Raw genomic sequence first — 18,845 nt, 5'->3', positions numbered from 1 at the left:
CATAATTGGCTACCCTTCCTCTCACTCCATAAGACTAAAATGGGGAAAAGATTTTGGGGAAAAGTTTTTGGAGAAGAATTACGCTATATACAGTTAGCATCACAGAAAACACTGACACAGCAGAAGAGAGAAATCATATCTATTCAGGACATTAGAATGAAGTACTCCTACTAGCATAATGTATTTTTTCCCAATACAGTCCCCCAATAGCCTCCCAAGGAGAAAAGCTGGCTTCAATGTCAGCCAATGCACAATTATGCAAGCAGTGAGCCAATATTTAATCACATCTTGCAGGCCCAAACTTCATTTGAATTCCTTGATGCTCCATGTTTTACTGTGAATAGAACTTTCTTTTTAAAGGAATCCACTCCAAAAGAAAATTTAAGTTCAATATTTTAATTTCAGTTCCTCTCATCTCTCAGCATAATAAATGAAATGGGAAGCAGACAACAGTGCAAAGTAACATGATAAATGTTTCTAGTTTTACAAGTTCTTTGTGATGCAGATAATTTAGTGATCTCACAGCTTGAGGCCCCAAACAAGCTCTATCAATCCCCATATGAAAAACATTGAACAAGAAGTGTTGGGTTTTGTTAAGAGTAGAATTAACAACATTTCCAAGCTAACTAGGTTTTGTCCCATGGTGTGCAATTCCTATTGAGACATACACAACTACTGACAAACCACAGTGCCATACAAGACACTATGTGGTGGGTGTGCATGCATGCTCCAAACAGGCTGAAGAATTGGGTTCTCTCAGACTTGCCAGCTGGTTAAAGCTGGTGTCAGCTTCAGGGGCACATCATGTTCTTTATCAAGCAAAGTTGTTCAGTGCAAAAATGCAACAAAATGTGTATGTTTACATATTCAAATCTGGTGCCTAACTTGATGCTTTGAAACAAAGAAGAAATGTTTCCTCAGAAACTGTTCCAGTGAGCCTGTTGAACTTACCAGAACAAGTCAATACAGACTATTCTGGCACTCAAAGTGACTCCTCTCCTAAGTCACAGGCAACAGCTATGGGCTATTCAGAGCTAAGTGAACAGTGTCACTGCTCTTGCTTGCTCTTCACCCAACCAAGAGTTTACCTGTCTGCTTTCGTTTCCTAGGCCCTACACAAAAATTCCATTGTTATCATCATCAGGAATTCAAAAGTGATTTACCATAACATATACAACAAGATAGTTACATATATAAAAGCAGTTAAAACAATTTGCATATATAAAAACAATTAGAAAATATAAAAACAGTTAAAAACACCAATTGCAGCTGGGCCTCTAGCAACAAGAGAAACCCCAATTAACCTGCTCCTTCAGGCAATTGAGCAGTTATCTAGACTCTGGATCCAGCCACAACACCTCTGTATTGCCAGTTTATTGGTCCTCATCCAGCCCACCACTGAGCCCAGGAGCAACCTTACCATCATCAGCACACTGTTGACATGTTGCTCCATATCTTCCAATCACAGCCCCTAATAGCTTCATGTAGACATTAAATCACATCAGGGACGCAATGGTACCCTATGATCTGGCATGCCGCAGCACAACTGTGGAAACAATCATTCAATGCTGTTCTTTGAAACAGACACTGAAGATGAAACTGGAACCACTACAAATCAGTGTTCCCAATACTCATCTCACAGAGCTGATGCAGGAAGATACCACGGTCATTGGTATCAAAAGCCACTGATATATCAAGTAAGAATAACTGAGATCTGTACTTTAATTGAAGCTCTTCTTACTAAGGATAGTAATAGCCCATGGTAGGGCCTATTTTGTCTGCTACTGTTTTGGGACATACAGTGGTGCCTCGCAAGACGAAATTAATCCGTTCCGTGAGGCTCTTCGTCTAGCGGTTTTTTCGTCTTGCGAAGCAAGCCCATTGACAGCTTAGCGGATTAGCGCTATTAGCGGTTTAGCAGCTTTTAGCGGATCAGCTGATAAGCGGCTTATCAGCGGATCAGCTGATAAGCAGCTTAGGGCTTAGGAAAAGGGGGGGAGAGGGAAAAAACCCCCGCAGGAATTCGCAAGACATTTTCGTCTTGTGAAGCAAGCCCATAGGGAAATTCGTTTTGCAAAGCGCCTCCAAAACGGAAAACCCTTTCGTCCAGCGGGTTTTCCGTCTAGCGGGTTTTCCGTCTTGCAAGGCGTTCGTCTTGCGGGGCACCACTGTAGATGGGGGAAGAAATGTCTGTTCCATAGACAGGGAGACTATAGCAATTAAAGAGAGAAGGACAGAGGGAGTATGACCCTTTATACAGCACTTGGCATGTCCAAATCCATTATTCAGGCACTGCATGGAACCTACACAGTTCTACAAGCATCTCTAAAGCATGTAGCATTTTAATAACCACTTTAAGCTAGTAGTGTCCATGCCTATATAAGGCAATGCTAAGAGTTCCTGTTATGGGATATATCATTTTGTGGGATGCTTGTGAATGGGGTAGTCAGTCCTCCACTTCCAATATAGGATGTGAAAAACAGAAAGGTAAAGCGCAACACAGAATAGTAGACAATCTAGATTGCATCTCTCAAAAGCCTGAAGGCAAGTTATCTCCTCCTACACATCTGAGACCAGAGATAAATCTGTGGTAGCAGTACACAGTGTAAGCCCTACCCAGCAAAACGCATGGCTAAAACAAAGCAGTAGATCAATAATGTCTGTGGGGTCTCAGAAGTGGAATGGCTGCAGAAGTAAAGTACAAAAGAGGGAGAATGACAGAGCATGTAACTTCAGGTATGCAATTCCCCCCATGTGTAGGAAGCAATGTTCAACGTAAATTAGATTAGTCAGCAAGCACTGCCAACAATTTAACAAAATATTAGTTACTTTTGTAAAGTTGAATAAGCTGTTAATCAGAGAGCCACAGCTTCAGATTTAGCTAGTTGTTTTATACAGTGCTGAAAATTCAACACATACACCTCAGCTCCATGTCTCTCTTGTTCCAGAGTCAACAGGTTCTCCGCCTTCCCAGCGAACCTAACCTCTTGCCCCTTCTACTAATAATCTACACAGTGCATTCAATTCCTAGAATACATGTGCAATTTCCTACAGCTCTTTCCCACCAGTTACTGCTTCTCAATCAACAACTTACTCTGTCCTTTTTCTAGGCTTCTCTATTTAGCACTTTTCTCAACACGGGGCTTCCATGTTTCATATAATCACAGTAATTGATTGGCCAGGGTCAGGTGGGGTTGCAAGCTCCTTAGCTCAAGATGTGAGCTCAACCCAGATGTTTGCCTGCATATGTATGGGCACAAAACAGGGAGAAGGGGTGGGGGCAAAGAGACAGGTAGGCCCTACCTGCAGTGCAGCCAGGCACATCTTCCTTATTAGACTTTTGCATGATTAATGTGAAGGTTTATACATACTTTCCAAGTGCATTGTATATAACACACACAGAACCCAGTGCTTTGTACTAATCATGTGAATGTCTAACATAAGGAGCACAGGGAGCTGCGAGCAAGGGGCTTGTATGGCTTCCCTGTCTTGTGTCTATGTTAAACCCAAACTTGTTCATGCAAATTCAGGATGGCAAATCCCATTAAATGTAACTCATATTTTTAGCCAAACTAAATTACTTTTAAAATGTTTACATATTAAAGGGAAAGCATCATATTGCTCTAAGCAGTATGAATTGGTTTATACTTCAAATATAAACAACTTTAATGAGGCAGGAGGTCAAGATTTTGGCAAACACTTAAGTCTACCTGAGTATAACTTACTGGAATATCTCCCCCCTCCTCAATAGTGAGAGGGCACAAGATTATTCAAATAATGTGTCAAGAAAATTCAAGTTTAATACTCAAGATAAAAGGATACATTCATAGTTGACTTGTGTGTGTGTGTGTGTGTGTGTGTGTGTGTGTGTGTGTCCAACTCGAATGCTTCAATTCAAGCCCAGGTATTTTAACAGGTGGGGATCAAAAACCAGAAAGCACAGTACAATGCTAGAGAGGAACATGAGTAGGAGAACATGACCCAAATCCCATGAGAGACAGACATATATAGTCTTCCACAAACACTGCTTATGTATTAGCAAAACCTATTGTTATAAATCTTTGTCATTTTTTAAAAAAAGCGGTTTCCTCAAAAATCCAAATTTCCCATTACACATTAAATTCCATGCACCAGAATGTATATATTGGGGTTTCATCTTCAATATTTTGGCAGGAATTTTTTTTAGCAGGAATAAGTATAAGTGTTTCCCTTATGAGAGTAGCTTTTAAGTGCTTTTTTATTGCAAGCTTTTGTATCTGGGAGGTATGAGCACATTGTAGAGGGTTTAGCTGCAAGGTAAAAGTATGGGGGAAACTATTCTTCTATTGTTGTGGTCAGTTGGTTGCAAAAGAGAAGGCAACCAAGCCCTTTGTGAATAATGCTTCCCTTGCCAAGCTGCCTGACCCCAGAACGCCATTTTACATCTTATCTTTTGCAGTCATATGCTGGCTGTGGGCAAAGGAGAATTGCATTGCCTTCTTTTGACTGCCAAAAGGTTTTTTGTTTTTTGTTTAAAAAAATAATAATAACAGTTGGCTGCAACAACAGCTATTTACCACCCCCATTTTGTCCTTTTAAAAAAGTTGCTAATAGTTTATTTAAGAGAAGGAAGGAAGGAAGTTCCTTGCATGCCCGGGAAAAGTTTTTCTTTCATATTCTCATAGCAGATCTTTCCCTTAAAAGGCAATCTCTGCCTTGGCTCCAGATGCTGCTGGACTGAACACAGCCAGTGCCCAAGCATGGCAAGCATATTAAGGATGACAAGTGCCATAACCTTATTGCATAATTCTGCCTTCTAAATTCAGCATTCACTGTGCAAATAAATGTACTTAACTTTGAGGTATGAAGACAAAGTTGGGCTTGTTAGAAGTATAATTATTGTGCCCAATATATTCCCATGACAAAATGTGTTGTTCTAGACTTTCTACGTGTCCTAGTCCTTCCTCTTAAAAGGTCAGTATTAAGGGGGGTGGGGAAGACTCAATGAAATTTAATCAGTCTCATCTTCTGAGCTATCAGTTTCTGCATCTTTATATTTATCATGGATTTCTAAAAACTGAAGGTTTGCCCATATTGAAACAAGCTTATATATTGTTTCACATCTCATCATCCAAAAATCTTCCATTTTTATGGGGAAAAACAAAAGGCTTTGTCTTTTTTTAAACAAAACAAAACACAAACCTAACCCCAACAAATTTGGGGTTTTCCTGAATATTCCCAGGCCTTCACATCCCTAGACAAGTTTTATTTATTGTACTATTGTGATCAGATAAATATTAATTGCAGCATTATGAAGTTACTAGTATGGTAGAACTATTTGGTTTAAGCTATGGAGGTACTATTCTCACCTCAGCTTACACAATCTATTTCATCGTTGAGATCGCATTACCGCCTCTCATCAAGTATATAGCCCACATGCTGGCTAACAGGTACACATTTATGATGATACAGAAATGAGGAACATGTTGCTGTTACAAACAATCCCGTCATGGAGGTTCAGATTTATTCATGGCTGAAAATGTTCACATTTGTACATGTACAGACATTGCCACATACAGTTTGTTACCCTTTCTCTCTGATGCCAATAATGCCTTAAGCTTCTTATACAATTATGTTATAGTTCGATAATTGTCATTATATCTTGAGTATATGATTGTGTGGATTCATCTCTACTTTTCATCAAGTGATTAGAAGGGGCACCATTACAAGAGCGCTTTTTGCTCTGTAGATCACTTATGCAAAAGTTTGCAGCTATGTAAGGAATGGACAGGGCTTTTCCAAACTGTCTTCAAAAAAATGCTTAAAAGGAACATGTTACACAGTAAGGAGTTACACAGCTTCACATTTAAAAAGCTGATCTAAATTGACATATTTTTTAAACAGCAGAAAACAAGATGCTTTTAATAAATCCATAAGCGCAAGATGCTTTCAATAAATCCACAAGTGGGACACAGAGACTGTCTTCCTAACTGTCCTTAAACATGTGAAGCTCAACATGTGAAGCACTGCCTGGTTGCCTTTTACAACCTTAGATATACATGTTTTGTGACATAAATATTTTTGTACTGCCATCATTTAAGCCATTAATTTTGCTTTGAATTTATGCTTTTATGATATGCAAGCCATCTGGGATTAGGCCCCAAAAAGCAGTCTTATTGTATAATGAAACGTGCGTAGAACACATTTCACAAATGAGCAAAGCTCCAGCATGGCTAATGGGCAGAGGTGGTGGGGGTCCTGCAACATCTGCAGGGCCACAAGTTCCCCACCCTGATACAGGGAAAGTGTACCATCACCTTAATTGCTTTAGCTGCCCATATCTGTTTTTATGCCAGATTTTCAATATTCTTTCCGACCCATTTCCAACCCTGTCAGTAGATGTGTGGTCAGGATTTCTGGCCCCAGTGCACATTACTCTGCCCATTGAACCACATTTGCCATTTTTTTTGCCTATTCAGCCAGTCTGGAGAAATTGTTTTGGAGTTCTTTGCAGCCATATGAATTTTTAAGGGCTCTAAATAATTTGGCATTATCAAGAAACTTGACTCAGCTCAGATCATTTATGAAACATTAATTGTACTGGGCCAAAAATAGGTCTTTAGGGGGCCACTCTGCTTGCTTATCGTCACTTCAAGGTCAGTTTAATCCTGCTTTTCAACCCAAATCCATATTTGGCAATACCTTTGTTAGGCCAATAAAAATGTCACAAAATAGTGTGCTAGGTGGTAAAAAAATGTGAGGGGTTGGGTTGGGGGAGAAAAACTATAATAGTCCTAAGATACCCATAACAAGAAATAGGCCCCATTTAAGGAATCATTAATATCATCTCCCTCCCTCCCCCCAGCTGAGTGAAGAATGGAGCTGGGTTACACACAGTCGCTGATGAAGGGGGGGGGAGGGGGGAGCCAATGTGAAGTGTGAATCTATCTACAATGGAAAACTACTTTCAGAGTGTTCAAGGCTACAAGTCATCTCCAGATATGCCATAACATTCCACGAATGAAGGTAGCTTTGTTGTTTAGAAGAAATACTATGCTATGGAATCTTTCACCTGGTCACTTCGCCCAACCAAGTGCCCTCCAGGTGTTCTGAACTACAGTTTCTATCATTCCCAACCACTGGGCTATGGTGGCTTAGGCTGTTGGAGCTGAAGTTCAAAACATCTGGAGGGTGCCAGGTTGGAGAAGGTCCCCTATATAAAAGTGCAATTGGCATGGACTATTTCATTAGTCAAAGGAAGGTGTATTGTGAGGACTGTACAGACACAAAGGGCACAACAGCTGCAATCAGCAATTCATAGCAATTTGACAGAGTGGGAAGCACAAATAGGAGAGTGCAAAAGGATATGAATGAAGCAAGTGCATGTTCACAGTTTGAAAACACTCTCACATTTCATCAATCTACAGAAAAGCTTCCATGAGGATGAATGTTAGAAAATGTCACTAGGGGACTTTCCTTCATAATGGGCTAAGTGAGCTCCAGCTGCTTGGCTTCACTCCAAGGGGAGTTGTTCCCTAGTAGGTGGAGAGTGAAGGACAACACCAAACAAGAGGGCAGGAAATGCCACCTGAATCATCTTGGCACCACAGGAACACCATGTTATTAATATTCCTGGTACCAGACTTGAATGTGACTTCTATTGTGAGGGTCTTCTTAAATCCACTAATAGTGCCTCTCTAGGCTATAAAGCAAAATATAAGTATTCTAAAATAACCTAAGCAAGCAAAAATAGTGCTATGCTGGAATGCAAAGATGACCACGTTCACCCACCACCATCAGTGAGTGAGTTCACAGAACAGTCATTCCGCAAAGCTGAGGCCTTTTCTGAAGGATAAATATTTTTCAACACGGCACAACACGTCAGCTGAGTTTAATCAGTCTTATTTCTGTTTTAAATTCCCTGGGGGGAAGGAACAGCAAAAGGTCTGTCTTTAGTTCAGACTTGCCTTGTCCTGTCAGAAAAGCCATATATGCATTAAAGTGCTCTGCGATGAAGAGATTTGGTTTCTGTTTTGAGGGAGTGGAGGAGAAACCAGGTATTTTCCACATTTGCTCACTTCATTGTGTCTCGCCCTCACTGAAAATAAAAGGGTCCTGCCCTGCCTGATGCCCTTTTTGTACTCTTTCAAATTAGAGATTATAATACCTTTTAACCCCTTAACTACTTTGTGTGTACAATTTTCAGCACATAATGCCTTGCTAACAGTATGTCAAAATTCAGTCCACTACTGGACCAAGCAATAACATCTACACTTGAAGCTTGTTGGGACTGGCATTCAAAACACCATCAATTCTATCTGGTTCTAAGTTTTAACTGGTGAGTTGGCTGGCAGGACAATGTTGCTCCATTAAATCCAATTCAGCGTTGAATGGTAACTGCAGTATACCTCTCTGCCTCATTCATAAGCACAAGGTCAAATTAAACCTATTTTGTTTCTGGACAAGCCACATAAGATTTTAGAAATACTGCAGGAATGGCTAGAAGTACATGCATACAAATTACTGTGCAAGAAAGAGAGCCTCACTCCAAACTATACTGATAATATAGCAAGATCTAAAAGTTCACTTTAGCCACTCTTTCAGCATGCTGCAAACTAACTTCTCCAAGTGGAATTTCAACATTCCTTTTCAACTGATTCAACAACATTGTAAACAGCAAGCATTTCTACACTTGGTAAATGGTTTCCATGTATGCACAAGTACACTGACATTTTCCTATGTACCCAGTGCTGGCCAGACTATAAGAACTAGGAACAAGGGTGACAGATCCCACCCTTCTCTGCTCATACATTTAAGAAATCCTTCCATGTGTACTGTAATTAAAGAATACGCCTACCAGTTCTGCTATATATGTCACTATATACAAGTAGTTTGGCATAATTTTAAAGATATAATTGTTTAAAATTTTAAAACATGTTATGCTTATTAAAACATGTTATGCTTAAAGCATTAATAGGATCTGATGTTTCCCAAAAAAAAGGTATGGACAAAAATTTTCTGCCAATGCCAAAGGTTCTCTCAACAATTTAAAACCAGCTTTGTGAAAATAACTTTACACTAGTTTTCTTTTTAATCAATAGTTAACAAGGAACATGGGCTTCTATTGTTAAATTCAAAACTAAGCTTCAGCTTGCATCTTTAACAGGATTAGAAATATTCCCTTTCAATATAACTGACAATTGAACATTACACCTTGGATAAAATGATGTGACAATCATATGTGACAATCGTAAGTACCATATTGATTCTCCTTTACACATCAGTATAACTCAAAAAATTGACTAAATTCGTAATTTAAAAACAGAAGAAGTTTTAGAGTCCTTGTCCATTCTTAAAGAAGTGACAGAGCATCTTTGAGAAACACTCACACACTCACTTTTATCACCATTAAAACATTTGGGCCAGGATTTCCCAAGTTCATGGAGTTGTACTCAAGTGTACCACACAGCCCTTATACTTTTTCCATCATGAGCACTAGAAGCAGAATTATGCAAAGTACATACATAGATCCAGGTGTTATTATGTAGTGTTATTTATTTAGTTGTTATTACATTCATATGTCACCTTTCCTCCAAGCAGTTGAAGGTTGCGTACATGGTGGTTCTCCCCATTTTATCCTCACAGCAATCCTGTAAAGTAGGTTGGGCTAAGAGATGGTGACTGGCCCAAATAATCACAGTAAGCTCCATAGCTGAATGGGAATTTGAACCCTGGTATCTCAACAGTTACTCTGGAGCACAATTTTTATTTTAAGCGCAGAATATACACATGTACTTTATCATCGACCAATCAGGTTGATGCTTAAACATTTCTGCCAGACAGGCCTGAATAAATGTTGCCTTTCTGCCAACCTTTTGCCAAGACCTAATGAGACAAATGCTACTTGATGTATTTTAAATAAGACACAATCAGGTTTCAGTTTGAAGCAATTAAAAGACACTCAACTCAAGCTGCAGACAATAATTTGCTCTCCGTCAAAAGTTTCCCCTGCTACACTATTTTAGTCAAATGGAAAGTTGGAGAAAAGAACAGAGCAAGACAAAAATAGTTCAGAGAGCTCCCAAATTGCCTTTTGCCCAGTAGTCTCCAACCCATCTTAAATTCTGCTTAAACAAGTTCCAAGATGATCTGTTTTCTAGCAATGTCTACAGAGTAGTTCATACTGTGATTAAGAAGCTATTTTGCCGAAGCTTATAAAATTTGAACTTGGTCCATTAGAGATAAAAGTGGTCTAGTCTGCAAACAAAACATTGCTCAGAGCTAGTATGTGTAGTATTACACAACTGACTTGTTTATAAAAAGAAGCTGAACTTCTTATAAAAACATTTAATTTCTCTCTAGCACCTAACTAAAATTAGTTGCATTAGTTGCACTGTAAAATTGATGGAGATTGATAAGACTTTAATCAAAAGGATTGCCAGTTTAGTTATATTCAACCTAACAATTTACGGAATACATAATTCAAGGAAGCAAAATGTGTATATCCTTTAGAGGAAAAAATGTCATGATCATGGTGTTGCAAATACACTCGGAAGAAATGTCAACAGGGATTCTACTAGTCAGAGCTGGGATTCAGGGATCTACATAGCTTCCAGTTCCTTACCCATGGCTACTAATCTGATAGTAGTGACTCAGAATCCTTATTTAACTTTTCTACCATTCCTATGAAGTTAAATTCTAGGCCATATCTACATGCACAACTGAGTAAGTCACTGAGATGGCAACTTGCATGATATAAGGGCAGAATTTGGAGTACTGGGGCCTAGGATTCAGCCAAATCAACACTGTATAAACTTAAATCAAATTGCACAAATGCACTTTCATGCTTTTTCTAGAAGTTGCAATACAATTAAAGAATATAAGGAGGAGCCATGACTGGAAAGTGAGCAGTCCCAATACTGTTTGCTTTTGCTTTACAAGCAAACAAACTCAAACATAAAAGGATCATGGGCTTGGTGGATATGATCCAGTTCACAAAGTGTGCCCATGAAACAGACTTCACAAAAAATTCTCTCCAGAATAATGAACTTTCAGCAAAAGGAAAGGCAACAGCAGTAGATCTTGGAAATGGATTTTTAACAATCAGGAAGAAGCTTCACCAGATTGACCCTCCACACTAGATATTCTATGAAACCGTGCACATGTGCACATGCTTCCTACCTAAACTGTTGGATGAGGAGACAATATATTATCAACAAAACTTACTGCTACCTGATGTACTGTAGCAATTCAAGTAAAGCAACATTTTAGTTTTTACACAAACATACACACACCCTGATGACCTTTCCCCCAACTATAAGTGGTAGTCAGGGAGCAGTAACAGCAAAGAGGCAAACCAACCAAGGAGGTGGAGAAAGCAAAGACTGCATAGGCTTCCTGAGAAACGTGGCAGCATTCCTATGGGAAAGCCAGGTGTGCCTGCTCCCTAATTCTCTCAGCAAACATTATAGCAAAAGCAGTTCTTTCCAGTTATGGCATGATGAATGGGTTACTGTTCTACTGAGTTTAGGTTCCACAGTCCTTAAAGTGAACTAGCTGACTAAAGCCTGGCAAATTGAAAGGACACTTTGAAATTATCACAGCCAACTTGCCAATTTTTAAAAAAGACTATTCAGTGGGTTAAATTCGTTTTCATCCTTCTTGGCACAACCCTCTGTCACCTGCCACACACAAACGCATTATACAATCTAAACTATCATTTATTTACCTTTCCTGAGCAGCCAATGTTGCCTTGTTCCTTCATGTCCTATTTCTATTCACCCTTTTCAGTCATAGCCTATTTGCTCTAACAGAGCTATTAAACTCTTATATTAGTCAATCCTGCTGACTGATAATAATTACATGCAGAACAGGGTACTGCAAAGAGATGTGGAAAGATTTAATTGGTTATTTCCTTTCTTTGTTGGCACCGTAGGTGAGTATCTGAATACATAAAGAGTAACTCATTTTAAATGAAATAAAAAATGGGTTCCCATGCTTGTTTGAAAAGTCAAAGGAACTAAGGAAATTCCCCTCAACTTCTCTTGAGTTTCATAATAACTCTTGCTCAGGTCCATAATTTCCGATGAAGAGAAACACATGCAAAGAACACAATTTTGCACCAAGTTAGCCCAAATTCCGTGACAAGAAATACTGGTTTCTGTGACTTGGAATAAATTTTGCCAATTAAGCAAATAGGAAGATCTCTTGCTCTGCAAAATTTGTTATCCTCATCCTTAACATGAAGAGAAGCAACAGTCTATACATGGCATTGAAGCCTTGCCTGTGACTCCTGGAAATCTTACTCGGAAACTCTCACTGCCTTCTGAGATTTCATCAGACACCATCCACATGTTTTCACACGTAACTTCACAAACATAAGGCTGGGAAGTCTGGTTAGTTCTTGTCATTCCTTAATGACAGGTGGTATTCTTAGGAAGTTGGATTAAGATTTTTCTGTGCTTCTGCAGAATCCCAGCACATAAACACCACCTTTTTCTTGTCCTCCTGCACAGCACACACCCAGAGCTTGCCATTTCCCAAGTTTATCATATCTTTATGCACCAGAGAGTAAGTACCAAGTGCCCCAAACAAGTTCAACTTTGGATTATTCATTGGGGGAGGGGGGCAAGACGAAACCTGTAAAATGAAATGCTGAAAGTGGCTTGCTCAATTATGTAAGTCTACCTGTAGCATGCATACACACACACACACACTCCCCACTTAGAAGAGTCCAGTAGTCACTAATGATAAAAATACTGCATTGTGACATCACTTTTTCCATCTTTGTTAATTGCAGTTTGATTCAGCAAAAGATGGCAGCCAACGCTGTCAGGCAAGCCACAACTCCACCTCAAAATGTAGTAATTATATTTAACTTGCAGTGAGGTGATCATACTCACATACCATATCATTAGTGTTGTACTCACAACCTATGTTGCCATTGTTAATTGGCTAGTTCAGAGTTTTCTTCATGAACCAAGTACCCCACTTATGCAGTCTGGGTTCGTCACTTTCATGTCAATACCAGTGTTATCATTACAAATAACTGAAAAATGTAACTTACAAGAAAATGCATTTCAAATATATAATTTACCCCATGGACGCAGATAAATACATGTCCATGCCTTTTTTGTGGACAGCACAATGCAAGAAAGGAAGTGGGGGATAATATTCTGGTTGACAAACTGCCCCAAAACCTTCACCAAAACCAAGTTGTGATAAAATAATAAACTCATTCAACGGATACTGATCTCTAACCACTTTATTTAACCATACATTCAAACTTAAATAAATGTTCATATTTGATTTAAGAACTACTTCTGCTGAAAGGTATTTTTATTTCTGTGGTAACATTTCTGGAAGTTACAATGGAAAAGTACACACCTCCTCGTCTGATCAAAATTCTTATTACAAACTCTGGACCAAGAGCCTGATTAAATCTTATGACTGAACACATTAATGAACAAAAAATAAAAATAAAAGAAATTATTTACCAAAATGACTTGTAACCCAATTATATGCATTATCACTTTAAAATGAAGATGCCCATTGTGTTCAATGAGACTTACTCCACAGCTAAGTGTGCACAGAATTGCAGCCTTACTTAAGTAATTCTACCAGAAAACTCCACCATCAATATGCATACATGAAGTTTACATTTCTTAGTTGAAGCCCAATAACATCTGAACAAAGGTGTTCAAGCACAGATGTGCATAGAGAATAAGAAGTTCCAAACATTTTGCTCTTTTGATTCTGAATTCTAAAATAGTGAATGCAGAAGTCAGAAAAATTGGGGCAAGACCAAGCCACTTAAACTACTGTTGTCTTTACTAAAATCCAACCTAAATTTATTAACACCCTAGCTCTAAATACACTGTTCTGCTTCACATGATCACCTGCAATCTTGCCTCATTTAAAATCAATTGTAGTTTTGCCACTGATGTCTATAAGGATCTGTCTGCACTCAAAGTGAATTAATAGCCGAACAAGCTAGAGAATGAGAATGCGACATATGCTTCTTCTCTCCCCCATCACATCAAGAAGATTGTTTAAAATAAGTTATTACCTTAATACTTTGCCCACTGCCTGAAGAACCATTTTGCAGCTTAATCCAGTTTTGGGAGTTTGGGCAAGTACTGGTCTTTCGCCGCTGAGGTTACAATGATCCCCAACCATGTTGGAGAAAGACAAGAGAGAGAGAAAGTGAGGGGGAAAGGGGGGAAAATGGAAACTGCCAGTACAGACTCGCAACGCTTTACTAGTTCTCTCTCCTTGCCTCCTCAAAAAAACTAGTCCAACCACATTCACAGAGTTTACACAGCTTACTTCACTCTAACCCTTCCTCCCTCCTTCCCTCAGCCAATGAAAGAGCAGCAAAGGAAACCGGAAAAAAACCTAGGCTGGAAAAGACAAACAGCTGCTCCTTTTTACAAACTCTAAGTAAAAGCCAAGCCTGAGGAGCCAGTGCCAATAAGGAAGCATTTGAATTGGCCTTTTCAGACTGGCGCCGGCTGTGCAACAGGACAAGAGAAGTAGTGTGAGGGATAAGCAAGCTTTTTTCAAGCACCCTGTTACAGAGATACTGCATGAACAGAGGAGAGGAGGGAGCCCATTTACACTTCAATTTCTGTGATCTGTGAAGTACTGAACCTAGCAGACCATGTCCAATATCTCATAACACATACATGCCACCAGATAAGGCATGAACTCAATATAAAATTTTATATACATCTAGCTAGTCAAATTATGAGAGTGATAACTAATACATCGAAGTATGCAACAGTTTTGATGCAATATTCACAGCAAGTACTAATCATGAATCTCTCTCTCTCTCTCTCTCTCTCTCTCTCTCACTCACACACACACACACACACCCACACCCAAGTGCCCAGTATGGAATCATAATTCATGAATTAAAAGCCTACTCTCATATTAGTGTTGAAGCTGAAATAAATCCAATTTAACTTAGAATTCACTTTGCATTTTCAGAATCATGTCCATTGCTCATACAGATTATATTAATCCTGAAGATATGGTACCTTTCCCAGATAGTACCTGCCAAGTTTCCAGAACTATAAGACTTTTGTTAAAGACTTGGTACATGTTCAAGCCAAGCATGGAATTCACTCCTCCTTAACCACTAATGATGGTCAGCAGTAGCACCCTATAAACACTTGATTTAAGTAATCAGCATAAACAAGGTGGGGGGAGGTAGCAGTTTGCAGACATCAGCATAAACACATGTCATCCTCAAATACCAAGGGTACATTCATACCAGCATGTAAGCAAGTATTTTGCTGCTCGAACCAATACTGGACGTGTGCCTCTACAGCAGGGTCTAGGTCAAATGAGAAGTTAGTTTCCACTAGATCTCTCAGTTTCAGGCATATCAGGAGAGGAGTAATGGAGTAAAGGTGCAACTAGTTCTGGAAACTGAAATAATAATGCATGTTCTTCCCAGACAGGAGCAACTGGCTGGAGTAGTATTTCCAAATGAAGCATCTTCCAACTCTTATATGCAACACAGAAGCATTGGACAACCCCACTCCCCCATCCCAGGACAGTATTTAAAAAAGAAACAAACAAGGGAATAGTAATGGAGCTGGGAATTCTGGTCTAGTGAAGCAGTCAATGTTGAAGGAAGCAGGGGTCTCCAATTATATGCAGCATAAATCTAGTTTGCCCCAGGGGCAAACTGAATAAAGATAGGTCATGTGAAAGTGTTCAGATAGATTCATTTTCCATATGGGTGGTTCCTTATGGTACCTTCTAATAGGCAGGACTGGTATGAGGGTCAGAGAGCGATGGGCTGCTTCACCTGCAATAAACAACGGGTGAAGCCGCCAGCATGCTCTGGCCCTCATACCTCAGAGGTACCATGCGGGCAGGTGGTTTCTTTAAACTGCTCTGCTGACGGGTGTGCAGCTGACCATGCCTCAGCAGAGCAGTTTAACAAAGCCTCCACTCCGGCTTGTGTGAGCTGGAGGTTTGTTCAGTTGAGAAGCAGGCTTCCTTAAACCACCCACTTCTCCTCTGATCAAGCCCCGCCCCTTAATTTGGCTTGCAGAGGGGGGATGGGCTGCCTCTTCATCCCAGGAAAAAGAGGTAACCCATCCGCCCTGCCGCCCCACCCATTATAAGGTGGCACCGGCTGAGGCAGGTGCCTGAACGGAGCATTCACAGTCCTGCCTCAGCTGCCTTAGCACGGGCTGGAAGGTGCTGGAGGAGGCGGCAGCTTTGGAAGAGACAGAAGCTATGCACGGTCAACTGCCTGTATGGCAGACAACTGCCTTCTTCCTTCCCCCATCCTTTCCAACATTTTAATATACCACCATTTTGTGATGCTTAGCTGGTGTTGTATTTTGATGTAAGAAAGCAGGTATCGTCCAGCCCTACCTTCTGCTACTCTTTGAGCAAATAGGATGAAAAAAATAGTCTGCATCTTCCCTTTCATATGAAGCCAAGGAGACAGATTATGTGACTCATTTTCCACTTCAAGGGGGCTCATCTACTCCCAGTACAATTGGGGTGTTACTTCCATAAACAGAGATTTCATATATTGAATCTGCAATCTTGACTTCAACGCACTTACCAAGTAGGTGCATTTTCAAGGCCGTAGCAATAACAAACACTCTTCACATCAAAGCAGGAAGATAGCAAAATCCACAAACTTAAACCTAAAACTCAATTTACACACTTTGAAAGAATCCTATTGTGTACCATTACCTTTCTCCCCATTTTTCCTTCCATTCTGGGTAGGTGCTTTTTCGCTTTAGATTTTGGAAAGTATGCTACTATTGTTTTAAATTTAGTCAGTTGCAACATTCCAACTCCATTAAAGAAAGAAACTTGAAGTGCAATTTTAAGCAATAATTCACCTACTTTTATATAGGTACTTTGTGACAAGGAAGCATTCAAAAAATCATTAGAGAGCATAGGCCCATTTAGATGTTAAGAAAATCACCACTAAAAAAAGTACCTACACCATTTAAGTGGTGTATCATTTGGTTCACAGTACAAGTGCTTATTTGAGAGCATAACTGAAGTACTGTATTTTTCACTCTATAAGATGCACATTTTCCCTTCCAAAAATTAAGGGGAAATGTGTGTGCATCTTATGGAGCGAATGCAGGCTCCTTGGCTTCAGCGAAAGGAACCCGAACCCTCTGAAGCGCAGTGGGAACTCCCGCCGCACTCTGGAGGCTTCGGGTTGCCTTCACTGAAGGGTAGGTGCCCCTTCAGCTAAGCAGGAGGAGAAATGGAAGGGGCTCCATTTCTCCTGCCGCTTCGCTGAAGGGGCGCTGCGCAGAGAGGGGGAGATTTTATTTTTTTCTTATTCTCCCCCTCTAAAACAAGGTGCATCCTATAGAGCGAAAAATACGGTAATATTTTATCTTGAGATAATGGCAAAATCTGCCTGAAATATGCAAGGCTGTTAACTGGAAGGTTAATTATGATAGTGTTGTTTTCACAACCTGCTTGTTCAGGTTCTGCCACTTCATTTCCCACACACACATCCTAAGCTTACCCATTTGCTCCTTCAGGGTATTAAGCTCTACAGTTGTTCCTAAATCCTTTACTATCCTGTGGCTAAGTAAAGGAAGGAAAACCCGTGTTAAAGTTGAGAGTGATGCACTGTAAGCATGGGCATCCCTATTTTGTGTCAACAGTAGGAGTGCTGTTAGAAATTCATGCATGTTAGAAATCCCTTGCTTAGCCGTTTACACACAGACATAATATCAAGTACAACATGATGAAAAACTTTCCAGACAGTTTAGATGCATTGCTATACCATATACAGCAGGACCTTTGTTTAATTTCAACAATGACGACCTATTCAACAGCAAGGAAATATTAATAAGCAACAACACTTTGAGAGTTTACAAAACCACTTTATTTTTATGACCACAGAAAGAGGCAAATAAATAGCTAATTGAGCAACCGTTTGTTAACCAAGTATTCAGTGAGCACCACAGAGAATATTAGTATCAGGAGGCCTGGAGAAAAATGTTCGAAAAAGCAATTCTGCCTCAAAATTAAAGTGAATCAAGTTCATTTTTCTGACTAAGAATACAGTGCAGCATTTGAGACAAACAAAAGTTTGCAGGGTTTAATTGCAAAGTCAATTTAATTTAACTTGCAACCTATTCATACAGTGTGTCACTGCCTAACATAATGAATGTCTTGATACTGCTAATTGCCCTTTTCTTTTTTCACTTCATCGTGCTTGTTGTACTACTGCCCAACCAAACATGCCTGCTAAATATTTTAGACTTCTGAAACTGCTGAAATACTATTATTACTTAAGCTTCTACGCAGGGCTTTTACTGAAAAAATGCTGCAGGCTTCAAGCTTGCAGCAAGTAAAAAGTGAAAACAATTTACCCAAAATTACAGTACTGAGAAAGTTGTTTGTCCTATCCAAAGACTGAAGTATACTGAACAACAAATGCCTGAAGGTGTTGAAGACCATTGTCTGTCACAGCTACCATATTTGGATTTTTTAAAAAATGCATTCACTCCCCTGCCTGATGGATTCTGACTCATAATTCGGGAGAGTTGTGCCTCTTTTTCCTGTCTGAAACTGGTACTTTAGGTCCCCAAAAATATCAATTTTAAAAATGTGTGAAGGCATTCAGCTCATTTTCCAATCTCTATGTCACACCTTGTAGCAGCAGCTTTTCCTAATGGAGGACCTGGAGGTCTCCTTCTGCATGCAGAGCAGGTGCTGGAATGCTGGGGATGGGAGCACACTCCAGGTGTCATGGGAGGACTCCAACACCTGTTAGGTGATGGGGGCATTAAATTTGCTTTAGTAGGTGCTCATCATATCACAATATCACTTTGAAATTCTGTTCTTGAACA

At 39.7% G+C, this 18,845-nt stretch overlaps 1 protein-coding gene across 3 annotated transcripts in view; it reads right to left on the bottom strand.

Annotated features, from left to right (window-relative positions):
* Nucleotides 1–18,845, bottom strand: part of MOB2 (MOB kinase activator 2) — a 104,117-nt gene that overhangs the window by 19,561 nt on the left and 65,711 nt on the right. The window contains exon 1 of one of the 3 annotated variants that reach the window (XM_081842193.1): nt 14,048–14,276. The exons of the other annotated variants lie outside the window; for them this stretch is intronic. Within the exon in view, the coding sequence (XP_081698319.1) occupies nt 14,048–14,157 (110 nt within the window). The 5' untranslated portion in view covers nt 14,158–14,276. Of the gene's footprint in view, nt 1–14,047; nt 14,277–18,845 lie in introns of those variants that run through there. 3 annotated transcript variants of the gene reach the window in all.

Source organism: Podarcis erhardii (genome assembly GCF_964252035.2).
Source record: "Podarcis erhardii genome assembly, chromosome: 1".
NCBI classification, from domain to species: Eukaryota; Metazoa; Chordata; class Lepidosauria; order Squamata; family Lacertidae; genus Podarcis; species Podarcis erhardii.
Note: the sequence above shows the minus strand (reverse complement) of the source record. Positions and strands in the feature narration are given on the sequence as shown.